The sequence below is a fragment of the Acartia tonsa genome, chromosome 15, assembly GCF_053477335.1.
Source record: "Acartia tonsa isolate MP-2025a chromosome 15, ASM5347733v1, whole genome shotgun sequence".
Classification (NCBI taxonomy): domain Eukaryota; kingdom Metazoa; phylum Arthropoda; class Copepoda; order Calanoida; family Acartiidae; genus Acartia; species Acartia tonsa.
In genome coordinates, this window is record NC_137274.1 from 27,136,028 (window position 1) to 27,163,291 (window position 27,264).

The 27,264-nt window shown below is 30.3% G+C and overlaps 1 protein-coding gene across 3 annotated transcripts in view; it reads right to left on the bottom strand.

Moving 5' to 3' along the window:
- Nucleotides 1–617: 617 nt before the first annotated feature.
- Nucleotides 618–27,264, bottom strand: part of LOC145307135 (uncharacterized) — a 69,381-nt gene continuing 42,734 nt past the window's right edge. The window contains exons 4-22 of one of the 3 annotated variants that reach the window (XM_080149494.1): nucleotides 26,613–26,708; nucleotides 23,764–23,880; nucleotides 21,454–21,617; nucleotides 20,915–21,007; nucleotides 19,034–19,127; nucleotides 15,779–15,877; nucleotides 6,094–6,195; nucleotides 4,526–4,627; nucleotides 4,267–4,365; nucleotides 4,010–4,108; nucleotides 3,572–3,670; nucleotides 3,313–3,411; nucleotides 3,069–3,167; nucleotides 2,828–2,926; nucleotides 2,578–2,676; nucleotides 2,351–2,449; nucleotides 1,570–1,668; nucleotides 1,261–1,315; nucleotides 618–757 (exon numbers count right to left, since the gene is read on the bottom strand). In XM_080149494.1, coding sequence (XP_080005620.1) covers nucleotides 1,287–1,315; nucleotides 1,570–1,668; nucleotides 2,351–2,449; nucleotides 2,578–2,676; nucleotides 2,828–2,926; nucleotides 3,069–3,167; nucleotides 3,313–3,411; nucleotides 3,572–3,670; nucleotides 4,010–4,108; nucleotides 4,267–4,365; nucleotides 4,526–4,627; nucleotides 6,094–6,195; nucleotides 15,779–15,877; nucleotides 19,034–19,127; nucleotides 20,915–21,007; nucleotides 21,454–21,617; nucleotides 23,764–23,880; nucleotides 26,613–26,708 — 1,787 coding nt within the window. In that variant the 3' untranslated portion in view covers nucleotides 618–757; nucleotides 1,261–1,286. The remainder of the gene's footprint in view (nucleotides 758–1,260; nucleotides 1,316–1,569; nucleotides 1,669–2,350; nucleotides 2,450–2,577; nucleotides 2,677–2,827; nucleotides 2,927–3,068; nucleotides 3,168–3,312; nucleotides 3,412–3,571; nucleotides 3,671–4,009; nucleotides 4,109–4,266; nucleotides 4,366–4,525; nucleotides 4,628–6,093; nucleotides 6,196–15,778; nucleotides 15,878–19,033; nucleotides 19,128–20,914; nucleotides 21,008–21,453; nucleotides 21,618–23,763; nucleotides 23,881–26,612; nucleotides 26,709–27,264) is intronic. The other 2 variants (XM_080149495.1, XM_080149496.1) reach the window with 2 other exon arrangements.

Genomic DNA, 27,264 nt, shown 5'->3' on the forward strand with positions numbered 1-27,264 from the left:
ATGATTGAGCCACACATAAGGATTAGTTCTTATCAATTTAAAACTTTGCAGGATGATTCTTGTAACAGTAAAGTACAATTTAAAAAAAAAAGATCAGCACCAGAAAGTCCATTTAAAGAATGCAGATTTTTGACCTTTTGACAATTCATTCACCTGGAATATTGATTGATAAGCGAAGCATTTCCATAAAAATGTCAGTATGTCTTTAATCTTTATCCTGTATTCCATATTTTTCATCACATTTAATGCAATCTTCGGATATAAAAATGAATTTTCTGCTTATTAACTTTAAACTCTCAACAATTGTTTTTGTTAATTTGAAATATTCTCAATCTTTAGAGCTTTGCTTTTATGGATAGTGTCATCCTAGTTATAATAGGATAGAAATGACAATTGATCATTAGAGTAGCAACACTAAATAAAATAACCAACATCTAACAAAATATATTAAGAGTCAATGATTGAAAGTATCCATAAAACCTTTTAGAACATATAAAGCATCTTTTTAAGACTCAAGATTTAAGTTAAAATAGGTCTTTCAGACTTGTAACTGACAGACAAAGTAAATTAAAAGTAGCTAAGCTACTAAACAAAATTAAAATTATAAGTAAAAAAACTTTAAAATCTAAATATTCTTATTTTGAAAATCATGAATCATACAATAATCAATTTTTATATATTTTATAAAAAAGGCACAATATTTCAAAATAATAAAGCATTGTAGGTAATCATTCTGTGGACCCAAAGCAGTTCTGTTCTGAAATAATTGTTATATTAATTAATCAAAATTATATTGGAATTAATAACAGATATACGATATAGACAGATAAACTGGAAATATTAATAGATAGATATAGAGAAGCTAAAAATTAGAAAGAGTTTTTTTGTCTGTTTATTGAGACTTTTTGATTAGATATTTCGAGATAGGCAATTAAGCAAATATATATAAAGATATGTTTAGATAAATAAATATATATATAGATTATAGATAGAAAGGAAAAATCTCCTGCCTTATCTGCCTTATGAATTTAAACAGTTATAGGTTTAGAATTAAAGATTATAATAGGGATACGTTTCTGACATAGCTAAGTAAACAAATAGCAATTACTAGATGTATATACAGATAAGTAAATAGCTAAATATATAGGTAAGTTGGTATAAAAAAAAATGTACTTCACAATGTGCTCGATAGGCACTAAAAATGAGAGCACTCATATAGCTAACTCTTTTGTTCTTAAAGAATTTATCTAAATGTTTTACCTTGTTATATTGTTGTTATTCTGACTTTACTCAATCTCACTTCCTTTCTTAGCTCCTAAAAAAGATTTTAACTTTTAGGATCTATGGGAATTTCCCTAAAATTTTCAACTAAATTAGTTACTTGGTTATCTTAAAGGACAAATCAAAAAACCTTTATGATTAACCAAGATTTTCCCTCCTCCCCCCCCCCCTTAATTTCGAAATAAGGGCCCCATAACCTCTGCACTGCACGCCTATTGAATAAACTAAAGACTATATCTATATGTGATGATTTTTTAACAACATTTTCACATTTCTTGAAAAGCTTACCATTTTTTCTAAGTATTTCTACTATTTCTCTCTTTTCTTTTATTCTTTCTTCAGTTTCCCAAGGATATTCATTAAGAGCCCAATCCAGAGCTGTGTTCTCTATGATATTTATTGATTATTTAATAATATACATATATTAACGCAGTCAAAATTTGCCATGTTAAATGATAATAGTCATAATATGATTACAATATTGCTATTGTTGTTGATAAACCAACCATAAACCTTTTATTTCGTTTATTAAGTTGGCATAAACTATATTTGAATTGTACACATAAACATAATGTTTACAAGGTAAATGGACAAGCAACATAGCAAAGTATTACTGAGTAGAGAGATAGATAGAGATAGAAATAGACAAAGAGAGAGAGAGAGATAGTGTGAGCAAGTGAGAAAGAGAGAGATAGATAGATAGAGATAGAAATAGAGAAAGAGAGAGAAATAGAGTGTGAGAGAGTGAGAGAGAGAGGAAGTGTGAGAGACTGATTAAAGAAGTTTAAAGAAGAATGTATACATATCTGTGCATCAAACTATTAATAATACAAAATAAATTCTAATTTTAATAAATACATTTGTGAGTTTTTAATTCATTATAAAGAAAGATAAATTGATAGAAAGATATTTACATGCAGAAAGATAATTAGATAAATAGATAGATAATTAAACTGTTAAATAGCAATTAGAACTATTAATGAATAGATAAGAAAATAATTCCAACGTTAATATTTATATGAAATATATTAAAGATACAAATATAGTATAATAATATTATGTAACTAACCATCATTATCTTTATTGTTGACATCAGCGTCATGTTCTAGAAGTATTCTGACTGTTTCTGCGTTTCTAATCATTGTTGCAACCATAAGACTTGTCCATCCTAGATATAAATATATTAGTTACATTATATATTCTTTAGTTCAGAGTTATAGATATACAGAGAGAGGTATAGATAGATAGAATATACTAAAGATATACTATATAGTAAAATAATATTATGTAACTAACCATCATTAGCTTTATGATTCACGTTGGCTCCATGTTCTAGAAGTAGTGTGACTACTTCTGTGTTTCCATACCATGATGCAACCATAAGACTTGTCCATCCTAGATATAAATATATTAGTTACATTATATATTCTTTAGTTCAGAGTACAGTTACAGATATACAGAGAGAGGTATACAGAAATTGATAGATAGATAGAATATACTAAATATACAATATATAAATATAGTTTAATAATATTATGTAACTAACCATAATTATATTTATGGTTGACATTGGCTCCATGTTGTAGAAGTAGTCTGATTATATCTGTGTTTCCTTTCCTTACTGCATGAATAAGACTTGTCTCTCCTAGATATAAATATATTAGTTACATTATATATTATTTAGCTCAGAGTACAGTTATAGATATACAGAAAGAGGTGTACATAGATAGATAGAATATACTAAAGATACATTATATAATTATAGTAAATAATATAATGTAACTAACCATAATTATCTTTATTGTTGACATCGGCTCTATGTTCTAGAAGTAGTCTGACTACTTCTGTGTTTCCTTTCTCTGCTGCAACCATAAGACTTGTCTTTCCTAGGTATAAATATATTAGTTACATTATATATTCTTTAGTTCAAAGTACAGTTATAGATATACAGAGATATGTGGAGAGATAGATAGATAAATGAATAGATATAATATACTAAACTATATAGTAAAATAATATTATGTAACTAACCATCATTATCTTTATGGTTGACATCAACTCCATGATCAAGAAGTATTCTGACTGTTTCTGTGTTTCCATACTCTGCTGCAACCATAAGACTTGTCCTTCCTAGATATAAATATATTAGATACTTTATATATTCTTTAGTTCAGAGTACAGTTATAGATATACAGAGAGAGGTGTACATAGATAGATATTTAGACTATAGATAGATAGATAGAATATACTAAATATACACTATATAGTATAATAATATTATGTAACTAACCATCATTAGCTTTATAGTTGACATCAGCTCCATATTGTAGAAGTAGTATGACTGTTTCTCTATTTCCATGGTATGCTGCATGCATAAGACTTGTCCTTCCTAAATACAAATATATTAGATACATACATTAGATACATACATTAGAGAACAGTTATAGATATACAGAAAGATTTATGTGGAGAGATAGATAGATATATATAGTTAAATATGCAAACATGCACAAAACAATTTGTAATGTCTGAATAAATATGTAAATTCATATTTTGTTTGTGAGTTAGCCTTTTATAGTTAAATGAATGTATAGATGGATAAAATAAATATAATATTTAGTTCAGAGTAGAGTTATAGATATACAGAGAGAGGTATACAGATAAATGGATATAAAAATAAAGATATAATATACTAAAGATACAAATATAGTATAATGTTATAACTAACCATCATTATCTTTAAAGTTGACATGAGCTCCATGTTCTAGAAGTAGTTTAACTACTTCTGTGTTTCCATACAGTGCTGCAACCATAAGACTTGTTATTCCTAGATATAAATATATTAGTTACATTATATATTCTTTAGTTCAGAGTACAGTTATAGATATACAGAGAGATGTTGCAGAGATAGATAAATATATATATATAGATAGATAGAATATACTAAATATACACTATATAGTATAATAATATTATGTAACTAACCATCATTAGCTTTATAGTTGACATCAGCTCCATATTGTAGAAGTAGTATGACTGTTTCGGTATGTCCATCCTCTGCTGCCCACATAAGGCTTGTCTTTCCTAGATAAAAATATATTAGTTACATTATATATTCTTTAGTTCAGAGTACAGTTATAGATATACAGAGAGATGTTGCAGAGATAGATAAATATATATATATATATATAGATAGAATATACTAAATATACACTATATAGTATAATAATATTATGTAACTAACCAAAGATATTTTCTTTATGGTTGACATTAGCTCCATGTTCTAGAAGTAGTCTGACTACTTCTGTGTTTCCATTCTGTGCTGCCAATATAAGACTTGTCCATCCTAGATATAAATATGTTAGATACATTGTATATTCTTTAGTTAGGAGTACAGTTATAGATATACAGGGCGTTTAAAAAAAAACTGCGTTTTCCGGTTTTGGGAAACAACCAGTAGGAGTATGACAAAAATGATTATAGGTCCATATTCTATGTAAAAATGTACACCAGATTTGCTTAAGGTGTTTTTTAATATCTCTAAAAATACGGCTTTTATGATAGGTACATGTAGGAGAAAAATGCTTGATGTTAAATTTGATATATCAATTTGATTGAAATAACTTTTAAATTTTTGAGAAAAAAGTTCTAAAATCCCATTAATAATATGGCAAATGGTTAAATGAAAGTGCATGTTTAATTTTTTGTCATTATTTCCCTTTTTTTTCCCAAAAAAACGCTTTTTAGATCCTTACAAATTGAAATATTTCTCATTTCTCTTGGTTGAACAAACTTTAGGTGACTAACTCTTTATAGTATTTTAGATTATAACATAAAAATTAAAATACTTTTTATCCCAAGAAGTTATCTTTAAAAACAAAAAAGTTACTGCAGTTTGTTTTATTTACTTAAAAGTGCAACCTACAAATTTATAGCTTAAATGTTGATGTATGCACTTGAGATTTATGGTTTGACCGTAAATATTAAACATTTGATCCATATTTGAGGGGGAGAGGCGTGGATTATAAATGTCCATTAAGTAGTTCCAGTTCAATTAGATGCCAAAAGTAGGCGGAGATTTTAAAGTTTGACCAGAATTGTGTAACATTAGGCCCTTAATATAAGGTGTTGAAGGGGGGGGGGGGGATATAATGTTATATTCAGTTTTGATTACATCTTAAAACTATCAACAATGATACGTAAACAGTTTACTTCAGAACAAAGGACTTTTCTTTTACTTGAATACTCTAAATTTAATGAAAGGAAAAAAAAACTTCTACAAGGATATATGGAAAGATCTCCTACATCGCAACCACCATAGAAAAATACAGTGAGAAATATTATGAAGAAACAAATATCTAATTGGACTATGCATAATTGTAACAGTAAGAAATCTCCAGGGCGCACTTTTAGTGGCCGTAAGCGCACAGCAGTGACAGAGAGAAACAAGCGAAGAGCTCGCCTTTTATAAAATTAATCCATATTTTTATAGAGAATAAGAATATATAATTATATATTCCTACTGGTTGTTTCCCAAAACCGGAAAACGCAGTTTTTTTTTAAACGCCCTGTACAGAAAGAGGTATAAAGAGATATATAGATAGACTAATAGATAGATAGAATATGATAGAAAATGATAGATAGATAGATAGATAGATAGATAGATAAATATATACATAGATGGATAGATAGATGGATAGATAGATAGATAGATAGATAGATAGATAAATAAATAGATAGATAAATAGATAGATAGATATATAGATAGATAGAGAGAGATAAAGTAAGAGATATAGAGATTATGTAACTAACCAAACACATTTTTTTTAATGTTGACATCGGCTCCATATTCTAGAAGTATTCTGACTACTTCTGTTTTTCCATACTTTGCTGCATACATAAGACTTGTCAATCCTAGATATAAATATATTATATACATTGTATATTCTTTAGCTCAGAGTACAGTTATATATATCACTGCATGATAGACTCGAAATAAAGTATTACCAAACTTTACCAATGAACTGTAAACAAATATGATAAATATACAAGCAAAATAACAAGTTAATGTTGAGATTCAATTCCTTCTCGTTCCTTCTTAAGCATAAAATGAATTTGAAAATTTTTAACATAAACTTTAATATCCTTATCAGGATGTTGATTTTATATGTCGTCTTTATGACAGGTGAAGATGTTATGAATATATTTCTTAAATTATGTATATAAAAAAATATTGTACGGTAATATCAAATTAAATTAAAAATAATTTATTTTTTTGTTTTTTTTTTTGTACCAGAATCATCCCTGCAATGAAAGAAGAAAAAAATTTGTTTTGTTTTACATAGCAGACTAAATGTATTATGATAACATACAACGTCTCTTTGTGAGTTCATATTTATAATATTGATTTTTATAAATGAATTAATGAAAAAATATTTGTTTGAAATTTGACTAAATGTCATATTGTATAATTTACTTAATTCTTAACAGTCGGGCCCCTTGCCGCATCTTTATCGGTCAGGGGTGAGGGGGTGGTGTTCGACGCCCCCTCCCCTATTATCTGAGCCACTATTAGAGCTAGAGGTCTTAAAATTTCTGTGTATGTCCCCTGTTTGATAATAAATTTCCGACTATAAGTGAGTCAAAGTAAATTTTCGCTTTCATCATCCTTTTATTTAACAACCTTTGTTTTTAGGTCCTTTTTTACTTAAATATTACTAACTGCTGCCTTTATTTTATTTTTTATTAATATTTTATTTTCTACTGAGAGCTACAATTGAATTTTCATCAGAGCATATTTAAATAAATTTGTATCTATAAATAACTTTCTTCTTTAATTATAGTTAAGTAGTTAAGTGCTGCTACTCTATAATTACAATCTTCTTTAAAAGGACTGTTTATGTTTATGATAATTCATATTAGATTTCAGCAATGTGAAGCTGCTTTGTTTAGGAGTGAGGGGGTGTTTGAGCTAATACTATTCAGAATCAAATCTTTAGTGGTGAAGCTACTCCATAATTCACTTTTTCTGTGTGTTAGTTAGTCCGTAACACTAAGGGGAAAATGTAATTTTCTTAGGTCTTATTGGAGACAGCTGAAATATTCAGTGAAGATTCTTTTGACATTTATTCTTTACAATGCCTTTTTGTCTGTCTGTTGGTCATGCTTCAAAAGACATATTACATATTCTCTCCTCTCATTTGTATTTGTTAAGAAAACTTAACATCTGCTCTCACTTTGTGCATTTGACCATTACAAAATTTTTTGTGCTTTGCTACTAATGGTTGTTGTCATAAATGTTTTATTTTGACAATGATCAAAGTATAACCCAATAAATTTTAGCATGTTAGTTTGTTCTGAAATTTTTGCAAGGGGGTACTTTCATGAATAAAAATACATCACAAATTCAGTTTGTCAAAATTATTAATAAGAAGAATGTTCATAAAAAAATAATACTAAAATTTTTGTTCTGATCCCACAATATAAGTTTCAAGTTAGTGTGAAACTGCATTTTGATACTCCGTGCATCATTTTACCCACAAACCTGTCGCATAACTCTTTTTTTAATTTGAATCCCAAAAAAGCTTGGTTGTCTTTGATTTTTATCCTTATATAACAGTAACATGATGTCTATTTATCTATTTGTCTCAAAGGATCTCGCTAACTGCTGGACAGATATGGTTTTTCTTTACATTAAAGCTTTATATACATATGTCCTGGCCATGTTTATAACCATTTTGGGAAAGGGTACCTCCACAATATAAAAATTGCTCCTAACAAAAAATAACCCTCCAAAATTTTTGAAAAACTATGATCTTAAGATTAGTTGCAACTCTCCACCCCCCCCCCCCTCCCTCCCCTTCCTATCCCCAAGTGTCCCTAGAGGATTTAAAGTGATCGCGAATTTAATTTTTCAAAATGCATTTTCGTTTACCTTTTTTTATATTTTAAGTAATTTTCAAAGAATTATGCCTTAAAAGTTCAGTTAAGTTAGAAAAAAATCAGTTTAAAATGCGGAGTGTGTTTCCACATGAAAATAATGTTAAAATCTGAGCATCAATTAAACTAAGAGAAAATAAGTTATTTCTTCGCTTGCAGATAAAAACAAAAAAATTGATACTTAGAAAATATTTTTGTAATATATCTCTTTTAATATTTATCTTTGAACTTTCTCTAAAATGTAATGAAAAAGTTTGGTTTATTTTAAAAAATCATTAACCAAATACCGCTTTGTTTATGCAGGTATAGTGACAAAAGAAAAATTGATTTAAATCTGTAGAAAGCATGATATTTAAGAATTAAAATGTTTAAATAGAATAAACAAATATCATTTGCTGCTCATATTCAGCATAAAATATAGCAGTCTTTTTATAGTATTTACATAAAAAAAAGCATTTTATCATTGTAAAATAATCTCGTAATGTGTCGAATTCAATTATATATCTGTCATTATACACACACACACACACACACTCATTCACTTACCTTGTGCATTCATGTTTCCCTTTTCCATTCTCCGTCCCCCTCCTTATCTTTTGTGGTACAAATGGTACCAACGGATTTTGTTAAGTTGAAGTATAGAAACCAAACATTACTAAATATTGTAAAAGTCGCAATCCCTTCAGTGTATTTTAAGTTGTAAGTTTGGACCAGTATGGGAAAATTTCAATAGCTATAAAAAGTAAATAATTTTATTCCCATAACTGAAAAAACATGTTATTTTATTTCAATTTTTGTATAGGTTTATTGGTAACTGACTTGATTTATTACCTCAAGAACCATCTTTACATTGTGTTTAGGATTAAGATAAAAGCCTTGCTTTAATTAATGTACATCTATGAATAACAGATTAATATTAAAAGAATATAATTTGTGTTGTCTCTTTATCTTATTCCATGTTTTGAAGTATTAAACAATCAAGTTCTGTGGAGTCCTATGTATGTTTGTGTGTGTGTGTATTTAATTTAACCTGGCTGTGCTGTACTCAGAAAACGCTTATAGCAAATTAATTCATGTTTCAAAGAATGTTTCTTTTAAATATCTTTTATAGATTTTAGTTAATTAATCAAATATAATCTAAGCAAGAATTTTACCCCAAAATAAAAAAACCATAATAGCTAAAAACTTTCTCAATCTATAGTAAAATCCCCCAATTATGTGGGGGCCTAATCGTATTTTTAGCTCTGCAGTATGTTGAAGCTTTTTTAGCAAGTAGTAAATATTGAGATAGGATGAGGGTGCTATGTTACACAATCGACAACTATAAATCAGCTGACCTTATACCCATATTTGGTAATATCTTTTCGATTTTTGGTAAAAATCATTTAATCTCCCCGTAAAAAGAAATTACAAACTTTTTTGGTTAGTTTAATATGTATGTAACAAAAGAATTTATTCTACTCTAAATTTGCAAGTAAACTTCAACAAAAAGATTGTTATTTGTCGATTTTGATAGGTTTTAAGATATGTATAATAAAACTCAAAATACAACGATGTTTTCAAGGGAATAAATTCGTTTTTTTAATTGATTTATTTTTAAATGGGAAGTATTTAAGACTTAATTCTCAAAAAAGTACTCTTAAAAAACATTAACCAGTGACATATATCAACTTTTTCCCAGCTTCGTGAACACTTTAAGGGTACGTAGCCGCTAGTCCTTATATGGAAATAATGGGATGTATGTATATCTGTCTCTAGCAAAGGAACTCGTTATCCGCTGAACAGATGTGATCCTTGTTTTTTTTTTTTGTAAAACTTAAATTAAAAAATAGAGGGGATTAAATTCTAGTGCTCATAATGATTGCTGGGGGCGTAGCGATTTCAGCATGGCAAGCATCGTTTTAGAATTAAAAAGAAAATAAATGTTTCAGTTAATAACAACCCAACAAATAATGTCTATAGCAATTTGATCAGCTGATTGGTTTTAATACTAGATGTTTTTTAAGTAGCGCAGCTACTCTAAATCTAGGAAATAAATCTAATTTTGCTTAGAATTTACTTTTAGGTGTTTTAAACGTTGTAAATTGAAGATTTTATTTTGATAATTAACATTTTACAACAATAACCTCTATAAACTGTGAGGAAGTTTGATAAAATTACGTTTATTTTGCAAGCTTTTTTGAAAATACTTCATTATTTTTATAATTCTGACAAAATAAATTTTCTGTTTAAGTAAATAACATGGCCACAAAAAGGTTTAAGCAGTTATTGAAATATTTTATTACCATTCTTGCTAATTAAATAGTCGTTAACTATGTTTAATTTGCATTTTTTTAAAAGACAAGAAAAATATTCTACTTAAATGCTACTTTTATGAAGTTATCTTAAACCTTTTCCAAAAGTTTGTTTTATAAAAATATTTTATTTTCCATTGATTTTATTGATTATATAGGTTAAAAATATGAAAAGTATTTTTTAAAGGCTATAGATTAATTTTGATTAATTCCGATTTTTATTTTTTTAAATTTTTTTAAAAATCTGCAAGAATATGCATGTCTTTTTAAAGAATAGATTATATAAAAAAAAACATTAATTAAACATATTCAGGCTATCAAAAAGTTAAAAATATTTTTTTTTTACTATTAAATCGCTAATTTTTAAAATCATTAGATTTTAAGCTTATTTTGCATGGAAACACACTTTTTCAGTCATTTCTTCTCAACAATGGATCTTAAATGATTATTACTGAAAACTTTTATGAAAATTTTATTAACCAAAACTCCAAATAAAGGAAATAATTGCCGTTTGCGAAAATGTGTGCAAAAAGTTGCCAATATCTTGTTAGAAGGGACTTAATGGATTTTAATTTTTACTGCTTACGACTTAGTGGACTATAAACTATTAGAAAAGTATCACTTCAAGGTGGAATTTTAAGGGTCAACTTTTTTTTCTTTTAAAATTCGCAGTGATATACAGAGAGCAGTGTAAAGAGATATATAGATAGAAATAGACTATAGGTAGATAGATAGAATATTCTAAATATACAATATATAAATATAGTTTATAGAAGTAGTCTGACTACTTCTGTGTTTCCTTTCTCTGCTGCAACCATAAGACTTGTCCATCCTAAATATAAACATTTTAGATACCTTATATTTTTTAGTTCAGAGTATGCACACCCCACCAGAAGGCTTGTTAGGTTAGTAAAACAACCCGTGGAAAGGGTTTACACAGGATGTACTGGGACCTTATGGTGAGTACAGAACATGCTTTCCCTAAATTGAATTAGCACCTTCCCATAGTAGAAAATTTTAAAATTACTTTTGATTGTCAAATTTTACTTTTATTCACCTAACCTCCTTTATTGCCTTATTTGTCTTTTATATTCATCATGCAAATTCATTGTTAGGTTAGTAATTTTAAAAATTTTAATTTAAAAAAAAAAAAGTTGACCCTCAAAATTTCACCTTAAAGTGATACTTTTCTAATAGTTTATAGTCCACTAACTCGTAAGCAGTAATAATTCAAATCCATTAAGTCCCTTCTAACGAGATATTGGCAACATTTTGCACACATTTTCGCAAACGGCAATTATTTCCTTTATTTGAAGTTTTGTATAATAACATTTTCATAAAAGTTTTCAGTAATAATCATTTAAGATCCATTGTTGAGAAAAAATAACTGAAAAAATGTGTTTCCATGCAAAATAAGCTTAAAATCTAATGATTTTAAATATTTGTGATTTAATGGTAAAAAAGAATATTTTTTGCTTTTTGATAGCCTGAATATGTTTAATTTTGTTTTTTATATAATCTATTCTTTGAAAAGACATGCATATTCTTGCAGATTTTTAAAAAAATTTTAAAAATCAAAAATTGAAATTAATCAAAATTTATCTATAGCCTTTGAAAAATACTTTTGATTTTTTTAACCTATATAATCAATAAAATCAATGAAAAATAAAAAAGTTGGATCTACTGCAGTTCACGGTAAAATATTGCTGGTAACAAATATTGCTAAAAATCTATGAATTTTAAAGGCTGCTAGCTGCCAAACGGCTGAACGTACAGATCATACCCGCACACCATTTAAGCGGTATAAGAAGGCCTACAAATAATCTGGAATAGCCAAGATCCAATGATGCACAGGGAAATCTTCACTGAAGAAAAAACGAGTAAAAGAGGCCTTTTTCGCGCATTTCTCTGCACTGCGAGATAATTCTGCATTATTGATTTATGGCTATTCCAGATTATTGGTAGGCCTTCTTATGCCGCTTAAAACAGTGTGTGTACATGTATGTGTACGTTTAGCCGTTTGGCAGCTAGCAGCTATTAAAATTCATAGATTTTTGGCAATATTCGTTACCAGCAATATTTTACTGTGAACTGCAGTAGATCCAAAAAGTTTTATAAAACAAACTTTTGGAAAAGGTTTAAGATAACTTTATAAAATTAGCATTTAAGTAGGATATTTTTCTTGTCTATTTTAAAAATGCAAATTAAACAAAGTTAACGAATATTTAACCCTTTACAGTCGGGCCCCTTGCCGCACCTTAATCGGTCGGGGGGGGGGGGCGTTCAACGCCCCCCCTAATTATCTCAGTTCCTATTAGAGCTAGAGGGCTAAATTTTTTTGTGCAAGTCCCCTGTATGATAATGAATTTCCGACCTTTTATAAGTCTAAGTAAATTTTCGCTTCCTTCACCCTTTTATTTAACAACCTTTGTTTTTAGGTCTTTTTTATGTAAAAATTTCAAACGGCTGTAATTTTCTTATTTTTGAAGCTAGAAGAAAATTTTTTTCCCAGAAAATGTTTATTTTTATGTAAATTTTACATTAGAAATATCAAAATATAAATTTCAGCGGCCGCAGCTGTACTTGGCAGCTGCCAGCCGCCGCAGTCGGCGGTCGGCGGGAAAACGGCGGCGGATCTTCATGAAATTTTAATACGTTATGTAGACATGTAAGAAAAGCTTAAGTTTAAAATTTGAAGTCTCTAAGTCAAAAATTGCGGCCACAGGAGCCTTTTAAAGATTTCTGGAGACCTGGAGGATCAGGACCTGCAGGATCATACCTGGAACCTGAAAGTGACTTGAACACCTGTATTTCATATAAGGATGTACTACTGGAGGATTTTTTTAGTATTTTGGTATGATAGAATGCTTTGTTTTAGTCAAAAAAATATTTTTGCTCTTTACCTGGATGACCCTGCCAGGTTTGCTGGCATCCTGTGCCCGCCAGGATGGAGATATTCAAAAAATTCCAACTCTCAGTTGTGTGTCATACCCATACTTAAAAAGTCAAGCAGTTTGGGCTCTTTATCTTTCACACACAGAAAATGAGATAGAAAAAACCGGATGGGGGGGCGTTCAACGCCCCCCCCCCCGACCGTTAAGGGTTAATTAGCAAGAATAGTAATAAAATATTTCAATAACTACTTAAACCTTTTTGTGGCTATGTTATTTATTTAAACAAAAATCTATTTTGTCAGAATTATAAAAATAATGAAATATTTTCAAACAAGCTTGCAAAATAAACGTAATTTTATCAAACTTCCTCACAGTTTTTAGAAGATATTGTTGTAAAATATTAATTATTAAAATAAAATCTTTAATTTACAATGTTTAAAACACCTAAATTCTAAGCAAAATTAGATTTATTCTCTAGATTTAGAGTAGCTGCGCTACTTAAAAAAACATCTAGTATTGAAACCTACAGCTGATCAAAAATCAATAGTCATAAATTGGTGGTTTACAGATATCTAAACATATATATACACCTTACAGATTTATTTTTAAGATGGAATGTAAAGTATATTATACGAGATGTCATTTAGTCAAATTTTAAACAAAATAATTTTCATTAATTCATTAACAAAAAATAATGTTATAAATTTAAACTCACAAAGAGACTATTGTGTATTTTAATATTATGTTCTTTCTGCAATCTGATTCAAAACAAACCTTTTCTCTCATTTAAGTCAGGGATGAGTTTAGTACCAAAAAAAATAAAACAAGTTGAAATACTTTTGATTTAATTTGATATTATTGTATAATATTTTCTTTTATATATAATTTAAGAAATATATTTATAAAATATTTACCTGTCATAAAGACGACATATAAAAACAACATCCTTATAAGGAAATTAAAATCTATTTTCAAAATTTTCAAATTCATTTTATGCTTAAGAAAAGACGAGAAGGATTTGAAATTCAACATTAACTTGTTATTTTGCTTGTATATTTATCATATTTGTTTACAGTTTATTGGTAAAGTTTGGTAATACTTTATTTCGAGTCTATGCCATTGTGTAAAAACAACCCGTGAATAGGGTTTACACAGGATGTACTGGGACCTTATGGTGAGTTCAGAACATGCTTTCTTTAAATTGAATTAGCACCTTCCCATAGTAGAAAATTTTAGAATTAGTTTTGGTTGTCAAATTTTACTTTTATTTTTAGAGTACCTTCACCTAACCTCCTTTATTGTCTTATTTTGTCTTTGATATTAATCATGCAAATTCGTTCACATTAAAGTTGAGTTTATCGATGTTGGAGCTTTCTAAAGAGGTCAAAAAGGTGAAACATAAAATTAAATATTTTATAGAAAATTATCTTCTTAAAAATCTTTCTAATATTGCTTTAAATTGACCAAATTGGACAGTTAAGGTGCCTAAAACTATTGGACAATAGGTGCAGTCAATATTTTTTATTCCTTGGAATTACATTGCAGCAACTATATTAAAGATAGTTAAATAATAATTTTTGTCACAGATATGTCACAGTTTTATGTGGATATTTATTTTGTTTAAAGACATGCCATTTATGACAATATAGAAAAAGGTGTAATAAATAAAGCTCATTCTAAAAAACATAATTTTACTAGAGATGTTAAAAATGGTACACACTTCTGAAATGTCTGGCAATGACACCAATAAACAGGCGCAACTAATTACCATGATCTGGAGCTCCAGACAATGGGTTGTGCAATCAAAGGGTTGGTTATCTGTTTAAATGTTGCTTAACAAAATATCTCTATGCACATTAGAGCATTGTATGTTATTAGAAGGGGATGATAATATGGCTTCAATAAATGATCACAAGAAATTGAATGAGAATCCCACCCAAATAAGGTATATCACTTAATTTTCTTAACCTTTAAAATACAGACCCCCAAACTTTTTTAAGTTAGACAATTTTTGAACGGGAGAAAAAATTCCAACAACAGTGGTCATGGTGCTGATCAAGGTGTCACAAATATTTGGAATAGATCCTGGTACATAATACAAAAATTATTCTATATATATATTTATCTGTTTGATGGCTATCTAGCTGATTTGCAATGCCGGGTAGTCGGTGTAGCCAATATCTGGCATTAGAAATCAGCCAGATATCTGGTATCTAGCCAAAAAAGTATCTGGCACAACACTAGTAAATATATGTAAACTAGTTGGATAGATAAATAGATTAAAGAATAGGAAGAAACTATAGAAATTGATAAAATCAAAAGGTATGTATGGACAGTTAAATAAAGGATAGATAGATAAAATAAACATACCAAGATTATCTTTCTTATCAATAAGAGATCCTCTATCCAGAAGAAGCTGTACTACAGAAGTATGACCACTCTGACTTGCCCAGTGGAGACTTGTTTTTCCTAAATATTTGAATATGTAACATGATTTCACATATTCACTCAAACCGATTGGTATCCTGTGGATTAGAAGTGGTTCTCGTCCATACAAAAAAACTGTGTCTAGCATCGTATTATATCCAGTTTTCTATGAATGTAAAAATTTACAATCATTAAAAGCTTGAAAGATTGAAAGCAGTTTTTTTTACCCCGTGTCTGCGGTATCTTGGGGCTAAAAAATGGGTTTAAATCTTATAATTATACATTTTATATCTGTGGAAAGCTATTTAAATACTATGCTATTTGCTGGATTATAATCAGTTCTCATCCATATTGAAAGATTATGTGTAGCATCCTAATACAGACAATTTTCCATGATTATAAAAAAATCATAATTTTAATATCATTTTTGTTGGTGGCCCCCCTTGGGGAGGACCTCCACTTCCTCCATAACCTCCTGGATAGCCGGGATATCCACCTGAAGGCCCTGCCTGGCTCATATGAGGCGGACCTGCGGGTGGGCGGTAGTAACTGCCACCACTGGGAGGATATCCTCCATAGCCTCCGTACCCAGACTGTGGCAGATAGCCACCACCCAGCGGTGGTGGCGGCGGCGGGCCATAAGTTGGGTAACCACTTGGTGGGGATGAATATCCACCAGGATAGCCAGAGGGCGGAGGTGGATGTCCGCCACCAGGTGGGCCGCCCAGAAGTCCACCTGGAGACTGTGACGGTGGGTTGTGCAGTGATGGTGATCCAACTGGGCAGGGATGAGGGGAGGGCGCTCCGCTGTGGGATGGCGGTTGTGGCGAAGGGGCTGGAGAGGGCTTTGATGGCACCACTGCTGCTTGGTGAAGTTGGGGGTGTCTCGCTATATCCAATAAACCAATTTTTTGTTTTAAGCTTAACCGGGAAAGTAAATTATGAGGGTCACTTTACCACTCCCCATTCCATCACATGATCCTAGAGGCGTAGACGATAGTAATAAATAAACAACGATTTAATATCAAATAGGAGAACATAAAATGTTTTCTCGTATTCATTCGAATCCGGTGGATAGGAACCGGTTCTCATCCATACGAATCGTATAGCATCGTATTATATCCAGCTTTCTATGAATATAAAAATGTACAATCATAAGATTAAAACCAGTTTTTTTAGCCCATGCCTTCGGCACCTCAAGGCTAAACAAAAATGGTTTTTATCTTATAATTGTACATTCTATATCTGCGGAAAGCTGTTCATAATATGATGCGAGAAATAAATATTACTACACAGTGGGATCTTTTGAAAAAAATCGGGACATCCAAAAAATTTAAAATTGACTTTTATCTATCCTAGGAATTAATAATGGCTGTAAGTAGACAGCTAGAAAAGAAATTTTTAAAAAATATTCATTTTTGGCGGATTTATGCCATTTTTAAAAAAGGTAGTGAAAAATTTCTTTTCAGTTTTGATGATTTTCCAGATTTTTTTACACAATTTTTTCAAAGCAACAAAAAATACATTTATGTTCATCTTATGAAAATAATTTTTGATTGAGGTACTTTTCAGATACCTGTACCAATGTCTAATTAAAGAAAAATTTTAAAAAATTATTTTTTTGGTGGTGTAAATTGACATTTTGTGAGAAAATTTCACCAAAAATATTAAGATTTATAACCCCAAAAAATCAGTTTTCTCCATTTTACACAAAAACGGACAGGAGGCCCCGGGTTTTGCAATAATAATATCAATATACAACATGTATTGTGTATTAAACAGTTTTCACAACCTGGGGCCTCTTGTCCGTTTTTGAGTAATTGAGCATTTTACATTGCATGGTTTGAACAATTTTGTTCTTGTTAATTTCAAATTTTCCCCCGTTAGAGGGGGAAGGAGTCATTTTAGAGCCCAAAGTCATCTCTGCAATGTTTTCTAACTTTTTGAGGCGGAACTTTCTTGACTTCTGCATTATTTGCCTCCGGCCAACCGTTACCCCGTTATTTGCCGCCGTTGGCGAGATTTTTAACGATTTTTGCCGTTCTTGCGGTTTTAATGGACATTTAAGGGTTAAAGGAGTCGTTAAATAAAAATGACTTATAAATAATTTTATTTTAGCAATTAAATTTGCTAAATTTCATGTGTTCTAAAAAAATTTGTATTTCTAACTGGTTTTGGTCCAGCAGAAATTCAAATGTGCGAATTAATTATAATATTGCAAAAACATTATATACGCATCAGAGAGAGAGAGAGAAATATACGTTTGAGTGAGAATATAATATTAGTAATTATGTTTATATTCTTATACAAACTTTAAATGAAGATAGCTAGACTTAGAATAAAGGTATTAACACAAAATCAAAAGTGTTTTGAAAATTATGTTATTGTTGTTTATATCTGTAAAAAAAAACATTTGAAAACATGCCTTATAAGTGTCCTATTTTACTTATACTGGACCTACCTAAAAATGCCGGGACTCGAACTGGGTGCACCTGACGCTATATTCATGTTCACAAACATTGTTTGCATTGAAGAAATATTTACATAGACGTTGATTTTGTTAAAATATTCCTATCTTAATTAACTAAAGTTATGAAGTTTTATAGATTTTTTAAAAATAGCGTAGCTTCGCTCCTCCAAAACAGCAAGACGTACATACCAAATGCACATTAGAAGTTAACAGGAGCAAAATTTATGTTATTTTTGAGTTGAAGCAAAAGAAATTACATCATTTCGTCAAATACAAGCTTTTTTATTGTTGTTTACTTTTGTCTACCCTTAATGTCCCGTTTTTTGGCAAAAGATCCCACTGTGTACTAGTCAAAAAATATATTGGTTTCTGAAACCTTTTTTAAAAAAAAACTCATATCAAATAAGATATATAAAGTTATAGATGATAATTATAAATGATATTTAAATAAAGCAAGATAATAAGTAAATAAGTTTATATATGACTTGCAAAAAAATTGAGAAAATTTTAAAAATATGCGTTTTAAGGGTAAAAAGAATTTACTTTGCATAAAAGGATAGGAAAAAATATGTAGTTATAGATGATGATAATAAATGAATGTTTAACTTTGAATTCGATAGGATAGAAAAGAGAAAAAAATGGAGAACTAAATCGGTTTACAAGCATTCAAAATCTTAAGCTACAGACAAAAATACTTTACAACTTTACATAATAGGCTGTATGTATACCTGGATAGCTATTCTGTGGGGGACCAGGACGAGATGGATATCTAGCTGGAGGACCTCCAGGTCCTTGATAACCTCCGGGCGGGCCAGGAGGATACTAAACATAAAAGAATTAGCTTTCATTAAAATTGACTTTTGTGTACAGAAATCAAAAGAAGAAATTATTTTTTTTAAATCTGTAGGTATCCGAAGAAAAAAGGATTCACTTTCATTTAAACAGACAAACTCATTCTACAAAATTGGCAGATACACATCAAATTATTACATTGGAAATTATTTTCTAGTATTCATTCAAATCCAGTTGAACTGGTTCTCATCCAAACAAAAAAACTATGTCTAGCATCGTATTATATCCAGCTTTCTACGAATAGAAAAATGTACAATTATAAGATTAAAGCCAGATTTTTTAGCCTGTGCCCTCGGCACCTCGGGGCTAAAAAAACTGGTTTTAATCTTATTATTGTACATTCTATATCCGCAGAAAGCTGTTTATAATACAATGCGAGAAATAACTATTCTAACACTTTCAGACAACTTTTAAAGTAAAACATGGATGACAACATCCATGAGTAGAGGAGCACAAGTCATGTATAAAATGATAGAATATATTAGATAAATAGATGAGATAGATAATTAGATAGAGAGTAATAAAAATAGATAAAAAGCCAATTAGATGGCAAAATAGATTGCTAATTTGATGTATTAAGTTTTGTCAAATATTTAAGAATATGGAAGATTCTTAAACTAAAATAAATAGAATATATCAGACAGATAGATAAGTAGATTGATAGGTAAAATTTTGTAAATTGTATCTACGTATGGCATATTCTTAAACTAAAATAGATAAAATAGATTTGATAGATAGATAGATAAATAGATAGATTATAAAATAAATGAATATGTAAAGTTTTGTCAAATATTAAAGAGTATGGAAGATTCTTAAACTAAAATAGATATAATATATTAGATAGATAGATGAGATAGATAGAGAGTAAGATAAATAATTAGCCAATTAGAGGACAAAATAGATTGCTAATTTGATGTGATAAGTTTTGTCAAATATTTAAGAGTATGGAAGATTCTTAAACTAAAATAAATAAAATATATAAAACAGATAGATAGATAGATAGATAGATTAGTAGATTATAAATTAGATTGATAGGTAAAATTTTGTAAATTGTATCCACGTATGGATAGATTTGATAGATAGATAAGATAGATTGAGAGTAAGATAAATAATTAGAAAGCCAGTTAGATTGTAAAATAGATTGGTTTGTTATGTTTTGTCAAAGTATTTGCTTTATTTCATTGAGGTGTAGAATGTACATCAAAAAAATCTTTTGATATACACCCAGATAAACAAATAGGTATTTTTTTCTGAAATGTATTTAAATCTCAATATTTAATTATATGTCATTCTAAAAATTTCAAAATTGAATTTAAATTGCACAAATTAATTTCATGAAATGTCATATGGAAATGAAATGTTTTGCCATATATAATTTGGCAATTAATTAACAATCTTTATCCCTAAATGCATTTTAAATCCCATCCAAGCAATAATAAATTATTTTTTTCGGCTGTTTCCCCTATATCACATTTGGACTGCAAACAAATTTAATAAAAAAAAACTTTTTGCCTATGCAATGCATGTTAGGTTAGGTTAAGTCAAGTTTAGAAGAGGCCCGTGTTTTTCTTAAATAAAAAGTGTTGGAATTTCTTTCTGCAATTTTCACATGTACTGTTATAAAATTTGTAAACATCATTTTACATATTTATTAAAATTTTAGCTAATCTTTAACTAGGGATTGTCTGTCCTACTGTCCAACAAAGTACATACATATTCAGTTGCTATATGAGTTAGATGTCTTATTCTTTGTTTACCTGAAAAGTTTCATTGAAGAATGGATTCAATGTTTTCCTGTGAACTTTTGTCTCAAATTTCTTCATTCCCTTAATCTCTGGTACAAGGAACACCTGCAATAGTTTTTTTTATCGCATCGTATTACAGACAGTTTTCCGCGAATATAAAAATGAAAAAAAAATTAAGATTAAAATACAGTTTTGTTTATCCGAGGATCCGAAGGCTCAGGTAACAAAACAGGTATTAATTTCATGATTTTTAATTTGATATCCGGGGAAAATTGTCTGTAATTAGATGTAATAATGATTTTTCAGTGTGGCTGAGAACCGGTTTTATTCCACCAGATATTAATTGGTTTTGAAGCCATATTGGAAATTCTGTTATTATATCAACATTTTACGATATACAGTAGGTAGTAAGGACTTTAAATTTCAAGAGTATTTATTAAAATCAAAAAAGATCTCAAATGAATTACTTTAATCAGTACAAGCTTTTATAATTTTGTCTTATTTGTATTGTAGTAGGTTAAAACGCAATAAAATCAAAATTTAAAATCTACCTGTCCACTAGACAAGTAGGGGGGTCCTCCAGGGGGCCCACTTGGACCTCCTGGTGGTCCACCAGGTCCTCCTGGAGCACCGGGGCCTCTGGGTGGACCTGGAGGCCCACCAGAGCTGTACTGGGGGCCAGAGTAACTACCACTAGGCGGACCTCCACCATAACCTAAAACAAAATGATTCAGTGTTTAACTGAGAACAATCAGCTGTAAAAAGGGGGGTTTTTAATGCAACCATCTCATAATCAATGTATAAATGGCACTTAGAATTCGAATTTCGATCTAAAATTCTGCATGAGTAATCCTTGGTAGGTCTATTTTCCCTAAATCGAACAAAAAAGTTGAAAAAGTAACGGCTAACGGCTCAGTCGTTTAGCCGTTTTTGGCTATTTTTAGGGCAAATCTGTCATAAATTACGTAGGAATCAACTTTTTGAAACATATTTTTGCTTTAAATCATGTGAAATGATACAAAAACAACATTTTCAGATTTCTAGTACCAGCAACTACCGGCTAGAACCGTTTGAAAACATTTTGGAGCTGAAAATAGTATTATGTGGAGATAGGTTTCGTGATGATTTGCATTGAAAATAGCCCAAAAAATGGTTACACTGCTGAGCCGCCAGCTGTTAGCCGTTATTTTTCCAACATTTTGTTTGATTTAGGGAAAATAGACCTACCAAGGATTACTCATGCAAAATTTTAGATCGAAATTCGAATTCTAAGTGCCATTTATACATTGATTACGAGATGGTTTCATTAAAAACCCCAACCTAGTCCTTTATTTTATATTTGCAGAAAGCTGTCTATAACAGGATGCAATGAATAACTATTATATTTCGTTATGAAGCAGCAGTAGTTACTAATTTATAAATGTTATGGTTGGGATAGATTTATAACTGTTAAAAGTATTATATTATTGATAAAAATATATATTATAAGTTTCAATTTTAAGATTGCAATCGAACATTCTTTTTTGAAGAAAAACTATTCTTTATATTGGGCCAAGTGAGAAATATGGCAGATTTCTTTTTTTGGGTATAGTCCCTTTTGTGGCAACGCACCTTAAGGGGCGATTCTTCGTACTTTTCACAGTTGCTTTTCTCCTATTTCTAGGGCTCTAACCCTGTGGGGCTAATTGCCTAACCATGTGGGACAATCACCTAACCCAATATAACCTAACCTAACCTAAAATAAAATATAAAAAGCCATTTCAAAAATACACAAATCGCACTTTAAAGGAACTTTCCCTTATTTTTATATGATTTCACAATCTTCCCATTGAATAATAAGACAATAGGTTCCAGCCATTCACCAGATCTTAGTGCACAGAAAGAAGACAATAAGTATAGAGAATTGTAACAATTAATTTTCTAGCATTCCTGTATTTAATAATAGAGGTTGCACCCCTAGCATTTAAGTGACTACATTCAAAGGTTTAGAGTAAAAACATCACAATTTAATTTGATAAAAAATTTGCCTAAAACCATCTTGGTAAAACATAAGTGAAGCTTCCCTAAAGTGGTGAACAAATTTGAAAAGCAAAAAAAATTTGACATAGTAGCATTTTTTTCTATGGGTTATTTTTCTTAACAGGGTAGTGGTAACCTTCCAAAAAAAAATGGATCTTGGACAAAGTAGCTTAGGACAAAGTAAGTTCAGGACAAAGTAGCTTCAGGACAAAGTAGCCTCCTAAGAAAAGTAGCCTCCACTGTTAATAAAGGTCATGGCCGCAGCGCTCGGCCCCCTGGCCTGCCAAGCCTCAGGCTTCGGCCCCCTAGCTTATAACCTAACCTAACCTAACCAAAAATTTGTAAAAAACATTATTAAAACTTGTAAAAACAATATTAAAAATTGTAAAAATCTATGAACCACTTTTTGCAAAATCCACGAAATTCTATACCACCTATGTATTATAAGTTGATGATATTTTACTAAAATAAATGTTCTGAGGCTAACATAGGTTAGGTTAGGTGAGGTTTTAGGCTAGGGGGCCGAGAACCCGCAGCTAGGCAGGCCAGGGGGCCGAGCGCTGCGGCCATATTGGAGACTATTTTTCTTATGAAGCTACTTTTCTTAAGTAAATGTCCTGAAGCTACTTTGTCCTGAAGCTACTTTGTCCTGAAGCTTCTTTGTCCGAAGCTACTTTGTCCAAGATCCAAAAAAATAGTTATGAACCTTCCTGGACCTGTGAGAAACTTAACTGTAGAGGAGAACCATATTAGTTCATTAGTTAGCAAGATCCTCTGGTATAACACATAGACATACAGACAGACATATATCCTGTTACTTTAAATAAGAAAAAATGTTAAACCTCCGGGATCTGTAGCATTAACATCTGCTCCATACTGTAAGAAGAGCTTGATTAATTCCTTTGTATTATTTACTTCAATTTTACAAATTATACTTGTCAGGTTCAAATCTTCAAAAACTAAAAAAGAACAAAAATTAATTAAAATGAAAATTGCAGTAGATGATTTGGGTATTGTCCCTTTCGTGACAATGCCTCTTAAGGGGCGTTTCTTTGTATTTCCAAATTGCTTTTGAGAGGTACTGTACCTGATGATTTAAAACAAAACAAAAGAAAGTGAATATAGTAATTGATTATGGCTTTTTTATATTATGTTTTATATTTAGCTAACTCATATTGGATGAGCCCTAAGATTTTTTTGTGCGTAAAAGATAGACTTTTTCAAATTGGTGATTATACATAACAGTGAGTTTTTTTTATATCTTTCTCCTGACAGGCACAGGATGCCAGCAAACCTAGCAGGTTCATCCAGATATAAAAATTATTATTGGACCCTCCCCCCTATTATCTCAGTTCTTATTAGAGCTAGAGGGCCAAAATTTTTTGTGCAAGTCCCCTGTTTGATAATGAATTTTCGACCTTAAGTAAGTCAAAGTCAATTTTCGCTTCCTCCACCCTTTTATTTAACAACCTTTGTTTTCAGGTCCTTTTTTACTTGAAAATTTCAAACGGCTGAAATTTTCTTATTTTTGAAGCTAGAAGAAAATTTCTTTTTGCAGAAAATGTTAATCTACAGTGTAGCTTTTTAAATTCTTTTAAGCAATAAAGGGCGAAGAAAGCAAAATATGACCTTGACTAACAGTAGAAAGGATGACAATATCCATAAGTAGCAAAGCACAAAAAATGATGGATGAGAATACGTACATATAGATTTAAAGTGTATTTATTAATATCAAGAATAGATTTCTTGGAGAAAATAAACACAAAACCTTGTTTTATTTTGTATAATGATGATGGTAATTGATGTTAATGATGGGGAAATATGTATAATACATAAAAATAGCCAAAAACCTGCTAAAGGCAGTCTGACCACCATGGTTGTTTTCTTAAAACGACAGGAAATTTAATTTTTAAATCCTTAACTTAAAAAAATTTGGAAAATCGGACTATATACATCAGAGGTATGGAAAAATGAGGGAAAAATTTTAAAATAGCCAAAAACCTCCAAAGAGGCAGTCTGACCTTCATGGTTGTTTTCTTTAAACAACAGGAAATTTAATTTTGATATATATAACTGAAAAAAATTGGAAATCGGACCAAAAACACCAAAGATATGGAGAAAAATGTTAGAAATACAAAAATAGTCTAAAACCTGCTGAAACACAGTCTGACTGTCATAGTTGTTTTCTTTAAAGGACAGGAAATTTAATTTTGTTATCTATAACTGAAAAAATTTGAAATTTGGACCATAAACACTGAAGATATGGAGAAAAATGTGAGAAATACAAAAATAGCCTGAAACCTGCTGAAACACAGTCTGACCATCATAGTTGTTTTCTTTAAACAACAGGAAATTTAATTTTGTTATCTATAACTGAAAAAATTTGAAAATCGGACCATAAACACTGAAGATATGGAAAAAAATGTGAGAAATACAAAAATAGCCTAAAACCTGCTAAAAGGCGGTCCTACCGCCATCTTTGTTATATAATTTATTGTGCTTCTTAATTATGGGAATGTTGTCTAAAAATTTAAGCATTCAATTTTTTATAGGAGCTGAGTAAATCCCATTTCCCCCATAGCGTCACGGACTGACTGATGGACAAAGTGAATTATAGAGCAGCTTCGCTACTAAAAATGAATATATATATGATTCAGGCTTGATTTGATTATTGAAACCCTTTAATTGCTCACCTCTTGATGGTCCAGCCTCTATCCAGAACTCCCCCCCCCCCCTCCCCTGATTGTTAAGTGTTAATCATCAAGTTTGTTTTTAAACAAGAATGACAAACCCGCGACTGTGGCTCAACACGTAGCGCATCATCGTTGGGAAGGTGATAGGTTCGAATCTCGGGCCGACACGGCGTCATAACCAAAGACGTTAAAAATGGTCCCTACTGCTGCTATGTCAGATGCGCGACATAAATAGTTAGAGTAGGGGGAATGCCTTGGCCCAAAACAGGCGCAACTCGTTACCATGCATGACTTCTCAGACAAAGGTCGTGCATAAAAGAGAGTTGGTTGTCTGTTGGATGTTACTTAACCTAATATCCTTGGGTGTTTGGACAGAAAAGGGTGCGTACCAGTTATCCTTAGTCCTCCTGGATTGCTGGACCAGGACCTAGACAGTACACCATGTTGAAAAGGTCCTGGACTGTAATCCCGCCGGTACGAGGTAATCGAGGTAAACAAGGATGACAAAGCTCTGAATAGTTGTATAGTGTCTGAACTGAATAATCAGAATATAAAAGTATAAGAGTCGAAGCAAAATTGTAAGTAAATTTGTTGAAAAACTGCTTGATACAGGATAATGTTTTTGGACATACTTACATATTTAGCACTTGATCATAGAGTTGCTCTGCTTATAATATTGTTCTTTGTTGTCCCATGAATCAATATACCAAAGATCAGATCAAACGGATAATTAGATCACATAAAAATTTGTTGTTAAAAAAGTAGAAAAATCAGCATGTTTAAAATGTACATACGGACATTATTGTAATGATTATAGAGTTGCTACGCTATCTAGATCGTAGTTAACTACTACAAGAATCATCATGCAAAGTTTGAAATCGATAGGACAATTCTAACATGCCTAAATTAACGAATAAAAGCTATCTATCTCGGACGTAAGGATAGACCCTAATTATAGAAAAGCTTTTAAAAGTTGAGAAAATAATGAATCAATTTACCAGACAAACTGTTCTCTTGTATTTTTGCTCCAGGCTCCAGAAACTTGTTAACAAGTTCAGTAGAAACATTTCCATTGCAAACAGCTTTCCTTATTTCTAAACAATTTATAAGTATGTAATTAATTAGGTATAAGATATAACCAACAAGCAAAATAAATCTAAAACAATATTTCCAGGGCAAATGGAGAGGTCGTCAATTTTGCGATGCGTTGCCCCCCAACGACAGCTGAAATAACATATTGTTTTTGTTGTTAATATAAGTCAGTAATTGATAAGAAGAAACCTTTTTAAGAGTGTATTTGTGTATGTAAATGTACACTATACAATTGGTTTCAACCTAGACATAGTATGACCTCAGCTCATACAGAAAAAAAATTAATTGGAAAAAAATCACAAAACCTATAGAACAACAACATGTAAAATTGACGACCTCTCCATCTGCCCCCAAATATTATCTAGATTTAACTCGCTCGTTGGTTCTACCTTATTTCTGTGTTAATCTTATGATTGCAAAAAAAACGTGACATTATAAGTTAATAATGTTCAAATTAGGAGCAAAAATATTTTTAACATAAAATAATCTTTGTTTGTTTTGAATTTATGCTCATTATTTACTTTTTGACCACCTTCTTTCTCAAACAAATTTTTAGAT